At 40.4% G+C, this 16,456-nt stretch overlaps 1 protein-coding gene across 9 annotated transcripts in view; it reads right to left on the bottom strand.

Moving 5' to 3' along the window:
* Positions 1–16,456, bottom strand: part of FAM13C (family with sequence similarity 13 member C) — a 243,760-nt gene that overhangs the window by 59,634 nt on the left and 167,670 nt on the right. For all 9 annotated transcript variants that reach the window (XM_030569828.1, XM_030569822.1, XM_030569823.1 and 6 more), the window contains one exon: positions 4,241–4,304. In XM_030569828.1, the coding sequence (XP_030425688.1) occupies positions 4,241–4,304 (64 nt within the window). The remainder of the gene's footprint in view (positions 1–4,240; positions 4,305–16,456) is intronic.

Below are 16,456 nucleotides of genomic sequence, written 5' to 3'. Positions count from 1 at the left end.
CCAGCCTGGACCGCCAGGGGCTTTCCCTGAACAAGTGGCAGCCCTAGTTTGAGAACCATTGGTCTAGGCTACTAAGAGAAAGAGGTTGATCAGAGAAGCAAAAAAAAATTAGATGTAGTTTTATACAGCTATAAAGAAAAGTTAAATCAAAAAGTGTGCTCCCCAACCTTAACAGTGTTTTGGTAAGATTATAAACTGACAGTCACCTCCTTTTAAGACAAGTAAGCTACACAGATTTACCCCAGCTGAGGCTCTAGCTTCTAATACTTGGGACCTGATTCTGACCTCATACAGTTCTATACTAGTCCAACACCACAGATTTCAGTGCAACTATTCCTGATTTACTCTGATGTCAATGAAATAAGAATCTGGCTCCATATAGTTTGACATGAATTTCTAACATAAGCTTCCTTGAAAGAAGACATGGTAACATTTAAAATTATGCATTTTTAAACTTTCTTAAAGTCAGAATAAGAATATTTATGAGAAAATGTGCATGAATATAGATCTTTACTTTAAACATATTTTGGAAAGCTCACTGTATGGTCACCTTAATAAGAGTTTGTGTTTTACAAGTTTGAGAAAGGAGTAATTAATATCCTCTGTAAGGCACAGTTTATTCAGCCTTTAGCATCCTTTCAAAGCAATTAACGATTCAAAAGAATGGGGTGAGCACCAATTAATTCCATTTCAGTGTTACAGGAAAAAAGTAAAAGCTTCATTAACCCAGATCAAAGAAAAAATTCTTGACTACTTGTATTAATCTGAAAATAGATTATTACAGTTCATAACTTTAAAAAAAACGAGGAAATTTTCAGAATGTATTAAGGTGACAGAAAATAGAAATGATACATGATGGCATTTCTAGGTAGTAATTGCCTTTCTATGTGGAACCTACTGACAATGATCAAACACAACGAGATCTGCACTCTGATTACATCATGGTATGGAGGAACTGTGAGGTTGCAGAAGGTCTACAGTCACACAAAAGTGACTTTATCCTAGTATGACGTTTATTTACATCTTAGTTTCCCCTATTCCCCCATTTCTGAAAATGTGCTTAAAGCCTCTAGCTTCATGTACAAACTACCAAAACTCTTCTATATATTCTTTAGTTAAAATGCCAATTAAAAAATAAATCACCCTTGACTTTCCCTACTCCAAAAAATCCTACCACCGCCAAACACTCCATTAATGTTTCTTTCAAACTGCCAGTTCAGGAAAGGTCTGTGAAAATACTACGTACTATGGCCTAGTTCAGCAAACTCAGGTTCAGTTCTTCTCCATGCCTTTGAAAAGCAAATTCAATAGCCCCTCATTGAGAATATCCTTCCCCCAACATCCGGTTGAACAGATGTACGAACTGTCAACTTAACCATCCCTGATGATCCAAACAGCTGGGTTGGACAATGGAAGACAGGCTGCATCTGGGACAAACATCCCAAACCATAAAGGATTTGATGGATCAGCATTAACCCCTTAAACTACACACAGCCTCAAACCCTGTTGTGAAGGAGGCAAAGACAGCCTGCTTCTCTTCTCCTCTGCCACAGAGATCACAAAGCCACACTCCCCTGAGAACTGGACCATAAATGTTTTTATAAGCTACAGAAATTCTCACTGTGAGGAATTATATTTCACAGAGAAGATCACTTGCATCTAGAATGGAGTCTCGGAATACTAAGAACAAGCACAGAACTGAAAAAACACCACCATCACAACACAACTTGGCCCATTCACACACGTAGTAGTCATGGAAGACCAGAGAAACCACCTATGTCTCTGGACCCCTGCCCTATGTACCTGGGAAAATAAAGTAGAGAAGTATTGTTTTTTGAAGAGCGAGATCTACTAACCGCCCTAATATTCACCATTACTATTAAGTTAGTCTGAAGCCCTGTGAACCTCATTGTTACTGGATACCCAGACAGCTCCAGAGCCACAAAGCAGCCAGTCAGTCAAATGTAAAGTTGCGGGAAAAGACACAGGAAAAAGAGAAGAGAGGTTGAAAATGCTGGGACAGAGCATGAACCCTTCATCTGGTCTGTCCTTTCTTGGTTTAGAAAGCAAATGGGGAGAATGGAAAATAACAAAATCTCCAACTGGTATTCTCTGGACAGGGGTGTCTCAGGCCTCCCTGTCAAATACTGATTAGCCCCATAATCCCCCAAAGGCCATGCTCTGTCCCTCCCCAAGTATACAGCCTGTGGGGGAGGTAGGGGTTTCCCTTGCATGTGGATTATTTTTAAATAGCAGATTTGTGTTTAATTTCTGATGGACTTTTCAGATTTGTAAAATTGTCTGGGGCAAAAAGCTTGATAAGCCACTCTTTCAACCTTGAAAAATCCTTTATAGTAATTAATATAGAAAACAACTGCATTAATATTAACTTGATTTCTGTACTGCAAGAAAATTAAAAATGGCATTAGAACACTATAACCTCCCCCACCCTTTATTAATCTGAAATCACAGTTCCAGCTAAAAATAAACTAGAATGTTTTCAATACATATTCCCAGCAAAGAACAATAGAGAGCTGCAGTATCTGTTTTGGCAGTTTGTGTGTCTTAAGGCTTATGACATTTTAAGTGCAGAATTTCCTTTATGTGGAACAAACCAGAAGTAATAAGATACATAAAGATCTGCACTGTGCTTCTATAATGCCATGGGTGAGCTGTGAGGAGGCACAATGCTTTCAGTGACCCAAGGAATGAATTTACCTTGGTATGACACATGCCCACTCGGGTTTGCATTAGCCCTGAAATATATTTTAGAAAAGTCTAATTTAATTTTACTCTGATTATGTTACCCTGGCCCATCCCTCTATTATTACTAATAAACATGAACCATATTAACAGTATATTTTAATTGTTTTTATTTATTATCTTTACTGCATGTTTATCAGAACATTTGAGGTATGTTCTGCATGGATTTTAAGTTCTGTTATTTTAATTGTGGAAGTTTCACTGGTTTCTGCAGCTGAGCGGTCAGAAGAACTAACAATTTATTGAGGTATATTTCTCATGCGCTTTACATCCTGGCACCAGACTACCACATGACATTTCCACATGCCTCTCTTCCTATGGTTGGACATGGATGGTGTCTTCTTATTTATATTATAATTTTTAATATTGATCTGAGCTATGGTGACATCAGCACACAGAAAAGAACTCAGAGTAATGAACTGATTACATGTGAATTCCCCTAAGAGGACAGATTGTGGTTTTCTATTAACACGTGTCAAGACCCTATTAATAGGCATGGATGTTCTCTGGTTCATTGTGGTAACAATCTTCTTTCATGGCCTGACAGTGACCCCCTTCCCTCATCTTCCTCCCCATTTTGTGTCTTTGTTGCCTTATTCTACACCTCCTTATAAAATATAGTCTCTTGTTCAGAACTTTGCAGAGTGTAACAGGCCTTTACACTAGGATGAGCTCTCCTTCATTTGTGAAGCTGCATTGTTAGGTTACCCATTTCCTAGGCCAATTGCACAGTTGTATTTTGGCTTCCAATATGTTGACTCAATTGTTTGAGTTTGGCATAAGACTGCCCATTGTATGATACACAGTATGAGCTAGCTGTCACACAACAGCTTCTCTGTGTTGTATTCTTTGACATCCATGTTAAAACTAACTATTATTTCAGCAGTCACAAATATGTGCAATTCCTTTTGTTTTCATTTCTTCCTTTTCTCTCCCACAATCTGCTCCTCTGATAGCTGGATAAATGCACTTGATGCATCAATCTTTTTTCATCTTGCTTTGTGGCATTTCCTGACTACTTTGTCCCCTCCCACAGCTATTTCTTCAGGTTTTAATATAGCCTTACTTTTTAAATAAAATGGAAGTGCTGTTCCAATGCATTTCAGTTGTGATGTGAGACCAAAGAAAACTATAGCAACTTAAGATCTCTCTCAGTATTGCTAACACCAATCACTTAGAAATCATAATTCAGACACTAGAAATCATAAGATTGGCTTAAAATCATGTAATTTTGAAAAAAATGGGGTTCTTTTTATTTGCCTTCTGGTTTTTGAGTCCTTAGGGTACTCCCTTTGGTGACATTTTCAAATGTTTCTCTGCCAACATGAAAGCTAGAAACTTACTTTTTAAAAAAATGAAAGCTAAAATTCTTATGTGATCACATGATTCCAGGAGCAAGGGTTTTATGTTAAATGTCAAATATAGTGTGAGTTTACCAACTCTGCATTTCTGCAATTAAAGTTTTGGTTAAACTTACCTCATTTAAATTCTGCAGTTGTTCAGTAGGTTCCTTTGGTGAAAGAAATGCGCACTGATCTATTCTATAATAGAAAAACAGAAAAATTCCATTGAACACTGCATTTTCTCTATTGTAAATATTTCAGACTTTAGATTTGAATGTACATTATAGCAGTTATGCTGTTGTTTCTGTGATAAGATCATACAATATTGTATTGAAAAGAAATAAAATTTCCTATGAAATTTACCTCAGGATTATGTATCACTTGGAGGGAGGGATAGCTCAGTGGTTTGAGCATTGGCCTCTTAAACCCAGGGTTGTGAATTCAATCCTTGAGGTAGCCATTTGTGGATCTGGGGAAAAAAATCTGTCTGGGGATTGGTCCTGCTTTGAGCAGGGGGTTGGACTAGATGACCTCCTGAGGTCCCTTCCAACCCAATATTCTATGAAATCAAACTCATTTAAACACACAATGAAGGGAAATACTGTTCAGAGTAATAGTGATTTTATTTGGAATCACTTTTGATGTATTTATACCACAAATGCAGTCCTAAAAACTATCACAGTTACTAATTGAGAGGAAAAAAATAAAACCCAAAAAACTCTAAAGATCTGGGATCATTCCTTCAAAGAATGGGTGCACAATAGGGACCCTGTCTGGTACCAAACCATGAGCAGCAGGCAGCAAACCACGAGCAGCAGGCAGCAAACCACTTATGGATATGCTTAACTTTAAACATGATTAGCCTTCTTTTTTTCAATGGGACTACTCACATGCTTAAAGTTAGGCCAACATTTAAGTATTTTGCTGGATCAGAGCCATAAAAGATAAATCTTTCCAGATTAACTTGCTTATTATTAGGGCTGTCAAGCAATTAAAAAAATTACTTGCAATTAATTGTGTGATTAAATCACACTGTTAAACAATAATAGAATACTATTTATTTCAATATTTTGGATGTTTTCTACAGTTTCAAATATATTGATTTCAATTACAACACAGAATACAAAGTGTACACTGCTCACTTTATATTCATTTTTTATTTCAAGTACTTGCACTGTAAAAAACAAAAGAAATAGTATTTTTCAAATCACCTAATATAAGTACTGTAGTGCAATCTCCTTATTATGAAAATTGAACTTACAAATGTAGAATTATGGACAAAAAATAACTGCATTCAAAAACAAAACAATGCAAAGCTTTAGAGCCTGCAAGTCCACACAGTTTTACTTCTTGTTCAGCCAATTGCTCAAACAAGTCTGTTTACATTTGCAGGAAATAATGCTGCCCGCTTCTTGTTTACAATGTCACCTGAAAATGAGAACAGGCATTCTCATGGCACTGTTGTAGCCAGCATCACAAGATATTTACATGCCAGATGCACTAAAGATTCATATGTCCCTTCAAGGTTCAACCACCATTGCAAGGAACTTGCATCCATGCTGATGATGAGTTCTGCTCAATAACAATCCAAAGCAGTGTTCATTTTCATTATCTGAGTCAAATGCCACTAGCAGAAGGTTGATTTTATTTTTTTTCTTTTGGTGGTGGTGGTTTGGGTTCTGTAGTTTCCTCATCAGAGTGTTGCTCTTTTAAGACTTTTGGAAGCGTGCTCCACACCTCGTCCCTCTCAGATTTTGGAAGATGCTTCAGATTCTTAAACCTTGGGTTGAGTGCTGTAGCTATCTTTCGAAATCTCACATGGGTACCTTCTTTGCGTTTTGTGAAATCTGCAGTGAAAGTGTTCTTAAAATGAACAACACGTGCTGGGTCGTCATCCGTGACTGCTATAATCTGAAATTTATGGCAGAATGTGGGTAAAACATTTTTTTTAACGAGCGTCATCAGAATGGAAACATGTCCTCTGGAATGGTGGCCAAAGCATGAAGGGGCATACGAATGTTTAGCATATCTGGCATGTAAATATCTTGTGACTCTGGCTACAAAAGTGCCATGCAAATGCCTATTCTCACATTCTGGTGACACTGTAAATAAGAAGAGGGCAGCATTATCTCATGTAAATGTAAACAAACTAGTTTGTCTTAGCGATTGGCTTAACAAGAAGTAGGACTGAGTGGACTTGTAGACTCTGAAGTTTTACATTGTTTTGGTTTTGAGTGGCATTATGTAACAAAAAAACTACATTTGTAAGTTGCACTTTCAGGACAAAGATTCACTAGAGTACTTGTATGAGGTAAATTGAAAAATACTATTTCTTTTGTTTATCTTTCACAGTGCAAATATTTGTAATCAAGAATAATATACACTTTGATTTCAATTACATCACAGAATACAATATATATTAAAATGTAGAAAAACATCAAAAATATTTAACAGTGCAATTAAAACTGTGATTAATCGTGATTAATTTTTTTGAGTTAATCACATGAGTTAACTGTGATTAATTGAAGGCTCTAATTATTATTTCTTTTTTAAAGAATGACAGAATCAGGCCCTGATCCTGCAAACATTTATGGCTGTGCTTAATTTTAAGCACTTCAGTAATCCCTGAAATTGACTGCACTCAGAGGGTATGTCTACACTGCAATTAAAAACCTGCAGCTGGCCCATGCCAGCTGACTTGGGCTCATGGGGCTCAAGTTAAGGGGCTGTTTAATTGCAGTGTAGATGTTCGGGCTTGGGCTGCAGTTTGGGCTCTAGGATCCAATGATGTGGGAGGGTCACAGAGCCCACGCTGAAGCCCAAGCTGGAACACCTACACCACAATTAAACAGCCTCTTAGTCTAAGCCCTGTGAGCCCGAATCAGCTGGCACAGGCCAGCTGCGAGTGTCAAATTGCAGCGTAGACATACCCAGAGAGCTTCACGACCCTTCAGCTATGGAAGTTCTCAGGGCTCCATCCTCTCCTTCATCCTGTTCAACTTCTATGGGAAGCTGGTAGGAGAGACTGCTGAACTGCAGTTCATGCTGTCCCACAACATACAGCTCTAAACCACCTTCACGTTAAGTGAAAACAGCATCATTTCCAAACAGTCTATAGGCCTGGCCAAGATCAATAACTGCGTGAAGGGCAGCTGTCAAGGAGTAAGTACCGAAGAGGAAGAATTATTTAGTATGATACAGTATCTATGGATATAACTATGCATAATGAGATGAAACAAAGAATAGGAAAATGTAGGCTGAATAACAGGTAAAGTATCCTGATGGTGAGACATATTTGGCTAGGGAATACTCTCCCAAGGAAAGTGGAGAAACCCCAATGCTTGGGACTTTTAGAACTAGACTGGATAAAACATTAGTACGTGTAGTCTAAGGAGCAATGGTGCATGGGGGGAGGGAGAACTTTATAACACTCTTAAAGCATCATCTGTTGGTCTCAGTTGGTATTATTGTCTGCATTTTAGGTGTGTGACTGTCTTGCATTCCACTATTTGTATTGTACAAAATAATATTGGAGTTAATACTCTCTCACAGCTGTGTTCTTCACACACACTAGATGTTTCCTGAAGTTACCCTGGCCAGCAAAATATTTTTTCCACTCTGTGAAGACCATTTACGTTAATGGTAGTTACATGTGCATGTTGAGCTAAAAACACCCCATAGTCCTTTTTAACAATTAAGCTTAATAGCTCTGCTAGGTAAACGCAAATTGACTGATGGTAACCTGGCAACAGAGTACATGTAATCTCATAACTTAGGGCCTGTTTCTGCTCTCATTTAAAATCAGTTACAAAGCAACCACTATCCTCAAAAGCAGCAGGATGAAACCCTTTTTTTCCACCTGAGCTCATACATTAAAATTGCTTTAAGCTCTAACAGAAATTTTAAATAATTCCAGACAACTCTGCCTTCCATGTAATCTAGGCCATGAAAAATAAGAAAAATGTAATTTTCTGTGTTATTGCTACTTTTCATATTTTATAAAGAGACGGAGTAAATATTTGAAGAGCTTGATTGGTGATCTCACTTACACTTCATAGGAGTGTAACTCCACTGATTTCAGCAGAGATACTCCTGGCTTACTGTGATGTAGATGACATAAGGCCCATATGGAATATCTTCAAAGTTTGTGGACATGACCAAAAAAAAAGGATAAACACATCAAAATAAATACAGCTCCTACCAGTGGCAGGGTGGAGTCAATTTTTAACAGCTCTGAGCAGTTGTTTATGAACAAGGTCAGAAGAGGTGAATTACAGATCATGCATGAAGTTATTCTTAATGTCATATTTTGAAATAAAATAAAACTTTTAATTGTAGATGCTGTAAACACTGCAGATATTTGAAAAATTGCATAAGGACTAATGAAGCAAATTCTCTGGATTGATGGATTAAAAAAATACATAGAAACATAGAATATTAGGGTTGGAAGAGACCTCAGAAGGTCATCTAGTCCAATCCCCTGCTCAAAACAGGACCAACACCCACTAAATCATCCCAGCCAGGGCTTTGTCAAGCAAGGCCTTAAAAACCTCTAAAGATGGAGATTCCATTACCTCCCTAGCTAACCCATTCCAGTGCTTCACCACCCTCCTAGTGAAATAGTGTTTCCTAATATCCAACCTAGACATCCTCCACTTCAACTTGAGACCATTGCTCCTTGTTCAATCATCTGCCACTACTGAACAGCTAATCTCCATCCTCTTTGGAACGCCCCTTCAGGTAGTTGAAGGCTGCTATCAAATCTCCCCTCATTCTTCTCTTCTGTAGATTGAACAAGCCCAGTTCCCTCAGCCTCTCCTCGTAAGTCTTGTGCCCCAGCTCCTGATCATTTTCGTTGCCCTCCACTGGACTCTCTCCAATTTGTCCATATCCCTTCATTTGCATTCAAATATTATACTTGATACTACTTCTTCAAGGGCCCACTGCAGCTTCAGATTAGTCTTTGTGTGTTCCCTAAAACAGCTTGCTTATGTACATTTCTAGTGTGCAAGCAGCCCATCCAGCATAGCAGTGGCTACTTTATAAACTGCAGTGGCATATGTAGACCCTATTCACATTCTACCCATCGTTACACACCCACTGCCTTCTGAGAAGAGAGACATCTTTGGCTGGAGAGGAAACATTTCATGGTCAAAGTGGTAATGATCTACAAGCTACAGCCCCAAACTGCTTGATTAAGTCACATCTTTTAAATACATGGCAAGCCTGGAATTTTCCCAGGGTTTTTTCCCCATTCTTTAGGATAAGAAGAACCATAGATCCGTAAAGAGTGAAATATTATTTAGCTTGAAAAAGAGGGTGTAATAAAGGAAGGACAGACTACCATCTCATTTTTGAGTAATGCAGCACATAACTCTAAAATTGCTCTCTGTTTTTTAAAATATTGCCAATCACATTTAAAATGTGAAGAATATTTTTAAGAGCACATTTTTTGGGATTGTACATCAGTGCTCACACAACAGCTTTCCCATCCTTTTTGTTAAAAAGAGGTAATCCCCTAATCCCAATGTTTACTGCTAGGGAGGGTTTATACATTTTATCTCCCAAAGATACAGATTGCACTGTCCAGTAATCCAAATCCAATTATCTGTGGCTGGTTGAATAGTATTCAGTGTAATTACTAACAATAGTATTAGAAACTCAATTTTAATGGGAGTGCACCAGTTTCCTCAAGGTAGTTGGTGTTTAATATTTTAAAGTGACTTTAATGCTCATGAAATATGCTTGACAGACAGGTTCAAAGACTGAGCAGATATGCAAAGGCTGCAGCAGGACAGTACTTGGTCATCACCCTAGTAATTTCTCAAAGCTCTAATTTAGAATGCCCTCTTCAAACCTGTTCACCAGACCACCTCTCTTGCTGCATTCAAATCCTGCCTAAAACTCACCCTCTGCTGTCTTGCCTATGAGAAATGAGTGGGAGGAAAGGACCAGTAAAGGAACAGACTCCATCAAGATGTGTACATGGTCTAACAGGTGATCTTATTGTCACCCCATCATCCCTCTCCTATTCCCCCTACTGCTTATCTGTATATGAACCTCACTTGTTGTATCATGATGAATTTAGATTTCTCTACTGAGCAGGGACTAAGTCCAAACTTTCAAATCTGGTGGTTCTTTAATCCATATTTAGGCATCTAAATAAAAATGGACTATTTCTGAGAGGTGTTGAGCATCGGCAACCCACTGACTAGTAGTATATGTAAGAAAAAACACAATTCAGAACTGTTTAGACTTTTTAACTCCACTCAAAATGAAAATAATTGATACAACATAAAGAAGAAACTCATCAAACAAAAGGAACAGTTAGTGGCACAGCCATACTAGACAGCACAAGACATCATCAACTCTTGTGTCATACTGTGCTTGTAAACAAGGAGAATGAAAGCACCAAGGTTTCTGCACAGCAGCCTGTCCAATGGCCTCCCAGCAATGGCAAGTAAAGGGGTGGCCTCAGTCTGAGGTTCCATGCCCGTGCTGCAGATGACAGGAAAATCTCTTGATTCAACAGATGGACAGCCTGTGAAGTTTCACTTTATCTAAGCATTCATTCTTTTTACCAATAGCCTGGCAAAAACGAGTTGGAAATTATTAAAATCAGATGCTGTCTGTTGTTCATTTAAAAAGTGAGCGTTGGGCTGGAATCTCTGTGCACTTGGAAATAGTGCAAATGATAAACCTAAAACAAATGCTCTTGTACATTTTAATACTGATGGACAATGGGAGTGACTTGGAGTTACACTAGTGCAGAACTCGAAGAAATGTAGCGGTGAATCAGGCCCAGAATGGTGAGCTAACAAGTTGGTGAACTAACAAGTGAACAGTAAGATTGTTTAGCTAGTTGGAGATCCCTGGTCTGCTTGGTAGCCTTAATCACGTACACTTTACTCTTCTTTATATCTTCAGAGGTTATGCATGGTTTGTGTTATCTTCAACATCTTTGGTAATTGAGTGGGACTTCATTATCTGTCTGTGCACTGAATGAATATTGGCACAGCTGCCACATAAGTCTCACTTGCTTATGATCCCGTTCAACATAGAATCATAGAACTGGAAAGGACCTCGAGGGGTCATTTAATCCAGTCCCCTGCACTCATGGCAGAACTAAGTATTATCTAGACCATCCCTGATAGGTAGTTGTCTAACCTGCTCTTAAACATTTTCCATGATGGAGATTCCACACCCTTCCTAGACAATTTATTCCAGAGCTTAACCATCCTGACAGTTAGGAAGTTTTTCCTAATGTCCAGCCTAAACCTCTCTTGCTGCAGTTTAAGCCTATTGCTTCTTGCCCTATCCTCAGAGGTTAAGAAAAACAATTTTTTCTTCCTCCTCCTTTTAACAACCTTTTACATACTTGAAAACTGTTGTCATGTCCCTTCTCAGTCTTCTCTTCTCCAGACTAAACAAACCCAATTTTTTCAATCTTCCCTCATAGGTCATGTTTTCTAAAACTTTAACCATTTTTGTTTCTCTTCTCTGGACTCTCTCCAATTTGTCCACATCCTTCCTGAAATGTGGTGCCCAGAACTGGACACAATATTCCAGTTGAGGCCTAATCAGTGCAGAGTAGAGCAGAAGAATTACTTCTCATGTCTTGCTTACAAGACTCCTGCTAATACATCCCAGAAGGATGTTTGCTTTTTTTTGCAACAGCATTACACTGTTGACTCATATTTAGCCTGTGGTCCATTCTGATCCCTTTCCACAGTGCTCCTTCCTAGGCAGTCATTTCCTATTTTGTATGCGTGCAAATGATTGTTCCTTCCTAAGTGGAGTACTTTGCACTTGTCCTTATTGAATTTCATCCTATTTACTTCAAACCATTTCTTCAGTCTTCCAGATCATTTTGAATTTTAACCCTATCCTTCAAAGTACTTGCAACCCCTTCAAGCTTGGTATTGTCCACAAACTTTGTAAGTGTACTCCCTATGCCATTATCTAAATCATTGATAAAGATATTGAACAGAATCAGACCCTGAACTGATCCCTGCAGGAACCTACTCATTATGCCCTTCCAGCATGACTGTGAACCATATGGATAACATTCTCCACTCTGGCAGAAATCCTCTTGAATTTTGACTAAAGAATGAGTAAATAATGCTGGAAAGGGGATATCTCCTAGTTTGGTGTTTATTACATGCAGCTCATTTTTATGAGGCAGAGTTTGCAATGTGTTTTAATTAGTTATTTATAAATTTGATGTCAGTTTTTTACACTTTTAGTCAGATTGTTTAGGTTGACAACCCTGCACTAGCAAAAGTATTACACCTCTTTTCTACTAATGATGAAAATACTGCAAGCAGAAAGCACCAGGTATCTTCAGATGAGCAGGGATTATACCTCCATCAAACACCCAACCTATCTGCAGACACTTAGAATTGCCTCTTCCTCTACCCATAGATAAATGAATGTCCTAAAACAAAGACTCAAAAAAGGAAATTTAACTCCAGCAATTTTGTCTCTGACAATCTAATCCACAGCAGTGGATTTTAGAGAACCACAATGTAATTTATAATTGATTCCCTCAAAGCAATGAAATAGAATCCAACAATATTTTCCCTGACTCACGATGCTATTATGGCTATAACATCAGTCAATTGTCAGGTCAGACCATTGTTCCTTACCATGACTTGTTTATAGCATTATGTTGGGTAGTGTCATTGTTTTTAAGCCTGCTTGTGCTATGTGACCATATATAACATCATAGAGATGCATTCTGCTTAACAAAACAGATGAAGACTCAGAGTGAGAGTCTCACCCCTGCTCTGGCCCCTTTACATTTCCTAAAAGAGTCAGAGCAGTGTAGAGGGGCCCTCAAAGCCCCAGGACTTGCTGAGGAGGATTTCCCAGTAGGAGCTAAAGAAAACAGGCATAAGGCTGCCTTCTCTGAGGACCCTCTCAGAAGCCCTACCACCGTGGGTGTGCTGGGGGTGGGACTGGGGGAGGAAGGGGTATATCAGGCTGGGACCACACAGTGCAGTGCTGTGGTGATTCTAGGCAGCACTGCAGGAGAGTCAGGGGAGGCTGCTGTAGCTTGGACAGGACCCCAGGGCTATCTAAATTATACTGCAGGCCTCTCCAGCTCCTTGAGCAGTCCATGGTTGCAGAGCTGCAAAAGTGGCTAAAAGCCACCTCCTAGGGTTGCTCAGAGGTGCAGCACAGATCTCACCACTAGTCCTTCCCCCAAAGAGTTTATAAACTAAGGCTCATGGTCTTGCAACTGTGAACATGCAAGTGTAAGTGTCCTCCTGGGTGAGTCCTATTACACGATCAAGGATTAATTTAATGCAAACATTAAGAGACAACAAACACTGGGGAGTGCGGGTAGTGGAGGAAGGATGAGCATAAAGGCAATAAGATCATGGAGTCATTTGGATAAGTGCACATATCACAATGTTTACATAGCTTTATATAAAAAATGGTTTTTGAGAAAGGATTGAGTGGAGGACAGTAGACAGGTGGGGTTGCCAGGTGTCCAGTTTTCTACTGGAATGCCTGGTCAAAAAGGGATCCTGGGAACTCTGGTCAGCACCGCTAACTAGGCTGTTAAAAGTCTGGTCGACGGCACAGCAGCGCTAAGGCAGGCTCCCTGCCTTCTGTGGGCTCTCCACGGCTCCCAGAAGCAGTGTTATGTTCTCCATCGGGCTCCTATGCGCAGGGGAAGCCAGGGGGCTCTGCACGCTGCCCCCACCCCAGGCGCCAGCTCCGTAGCTCCCATTGGCCGAGAACCATTGCCAGTGGGAGCTGCGTGGGTGGCACCTGCAGACAGTGCAGTGCACAGAGCTGCCTGGCCATGCCTCCATGTAGGAGCTGGATGGAGGACATGCTGCTGCTTCCGGGAGCTGCCTGAGGTAAGCGCTGCCTGGAGCCTACACCCCTGACCCTCTCCCATAGCCCTGATCCCCTTCCCGCCCTCTGAACCCCTTGATCCCAGACCAGAACACCCTCCTGCACCCCAAACCTCTCAGCCTGAGCCCCACCCCAAAGCCTGAACTCCCAGCTGGAGCCCTGTCACACACTCCTCGCATTCCAACCCCCTGATCCATCCTGGAGCCCCCTCTCATACACTGAACCCCTCATTTCTGGCCCTATCCCAGAACCCACATTCCCAGCTCAGAGTCCCAGAACACCTTCCACACCCCAACTCCGTGCCTCAGCCTGGAGCTCCCTCCCATGCTTCAAACCCCTTGGCTCCTCCCCCCAGCGTGGAGCCCCCACCTGCACCCCAAACCCCTCATCCCCAGCCCCACCACAGAGCCCAAACCCCGAGTCGGTGCCCTCACCCTCTCCTGCACCCCAACCCCCTGCCTCAGCCCAGTGAAAATGAGTGAGTGAATGAGGGTGAGGAGAGTGAGCAACAGAGGGAGGCGGGATGAAGTGAAAGGGGTGGGGCCTTGGAGGGGGGGCAAGGGTGTTTGGTTTTGTGCAAGTAGAAAATTGGCAACCATATAGACAGGTGAAGAAAGGGGATTACCAGGCATAGACAACTGCATGAAAGAAGGAATAAAAGCAGGTAAGAGAAAGACAGAAAAGGAATATAGACGTGAGACGCTTGGGCTAAGAGTAGAGGATGAGGAGAAGGAAAGGAAACAAGCATAGACATAGCAAGGAATTAAGCTCTGGAGAGGAGATAACAGTGATCCAAGTCATAAAAGAGGGAGAGTGGTCACAACTGGAGAGGCAGATCTAGGAGTTATCAATGTAAGGATATTGGTTAAAGCTTTACAAACAGATATGGATGTCAAAGGACAGCATCGAGAGGAAGAAGTGGAGAATGCCAGTGACAGACCTCAGAAGAAGGCCTTGAAAGTAACAGGAAGGAGGAGGAGGAAGTTGTTCCACTGAGCAATTTACTGAAGAAGCAATTAGTGGTAGGGAAAGTACCAGGAAAGCAGAGTCCTTAAAGCCTTATTGTATTATCTGGATTAATTTCTCTGATCATTTGTGCAAAATGCATTCATAGGTGCTTTAACCAAAGAAGTCCCAAAGCATATGCAACTGGAATAGAGAAACCATCTAAAGCACAACAGAGACTGAAGCCCTTCTGAGAACTTGCAACAGGATCAACACAGTTAAGAGGGCTGTTGGGGAACAGTAGTTTCAAAGAGTGAGTGAGGTTTAATACGGATCAGGTAGAAAGAGTTGAAGGGGAGGCCTTTATGAGGGGTAGCTGAACTGAATTCCATTAAAAATGTTGAGGTTTGCCCAATCCCATTGACCTGGGGAAAATAGTATGTGACCATGCAATCAAAGACCAAATCATAATGCATATGCCATACTCCTATTTCCTCCTGCAGGGCCATATCCCTCTCTGCTCCTGTCCCATTCCCCTTCTGATTCTTCCCCATACTTGTCCTTCTCCCCATCACCCCACCTCACTCCTCACCCTGTTGCATTTCAGTCAGGCAGCTTCCTCCTCCAAACTGCCTGGGTCCCAGCATAGGGAGTACTGAGAGAACAGGAGAGAGAGTATCCCTACTCCTAGTTCTGGTGCCCAGTACCACAGTGGACCTCGCTACCAGAATGAGCAATTATGGGAAAAGTCCTATTCAGCCCTTGGCTAGATTATACTCTGTGAGCTCTGAAAGGATGGAGCATGCTCAGTGGGAACAGCATATTCAGAGAATTTTGTTACCTGCCTCTAACAAATCTTTATTGTACATGTACAAACAGTGATTTTCAGAGATTTATAATTCAGCGAAGTTGGATGGATTTTCATAGGGACAACAAAAGGCAACTCTCTGACTCCAGGGTGACCCACCTGCCAAATCTCAAAACCCTGCTCCAAAGCATGGACATGCTATAGCTAGTATTGCCAACCCTGAGTATCCAAAAAATAATGTGTCAGGTCCTAAACAATCATGAGACTAGTTTTAAAAATATGAGATTTAAAAATACTACTACTACTATGAAAGTTGGGGTTCTTTTTATTATTATTTATTTGTACTAACATAGTGCCTTGGAGCTCTTGTCATGCACTTTGACCAAATTGTGTGAGGCTCTGCACAAACACAGAATAAAAGACAATCCCTGATGTAATCGATTGACTCCAGGATCTGAGACATTAAGAAAAATCACAAGACTTGCAGTAAACTGCAAGAGCTGGAAATACTGTAGAGCTTCTCAACAAAACAGATGTTAAGAATTTTTTAACATTGGCAAATACAATATATTTTCCTTTAGCCTCATTCTCAGAAATAGCTGAACCAATTTCGCTGTAAGTTAAAAACAAATAAACAAAAACCCACAACCTTTTTTTTTTTTTTTTTTTTTTGGCCTGAGACAACCATTCACCATGGAATATTTCAGCTCAGATGCTTCAAATT

This window comes from Gopherus evgoodei, chromosome 7 (assembly GCF_007399415.2).
Source record: "Gopherus evgoodei ecotype Sinaloan lineage chromosome 7, rGopEvg1_v1.p, whole genome shotgun sequence".
In the NCBI taxonomy this organism is placed as follows: domain Eukaryota; kingdom Metazoa; phylum Chordata; order Testudines; family Testudinidae; genus Gopherus; species Gopherus evgoodei.
The sequence above is the reverse complement of the archived record's forward strand: the minus strand, read 5'-3'. Positions and strand labels throughout refer to the sequence as shown.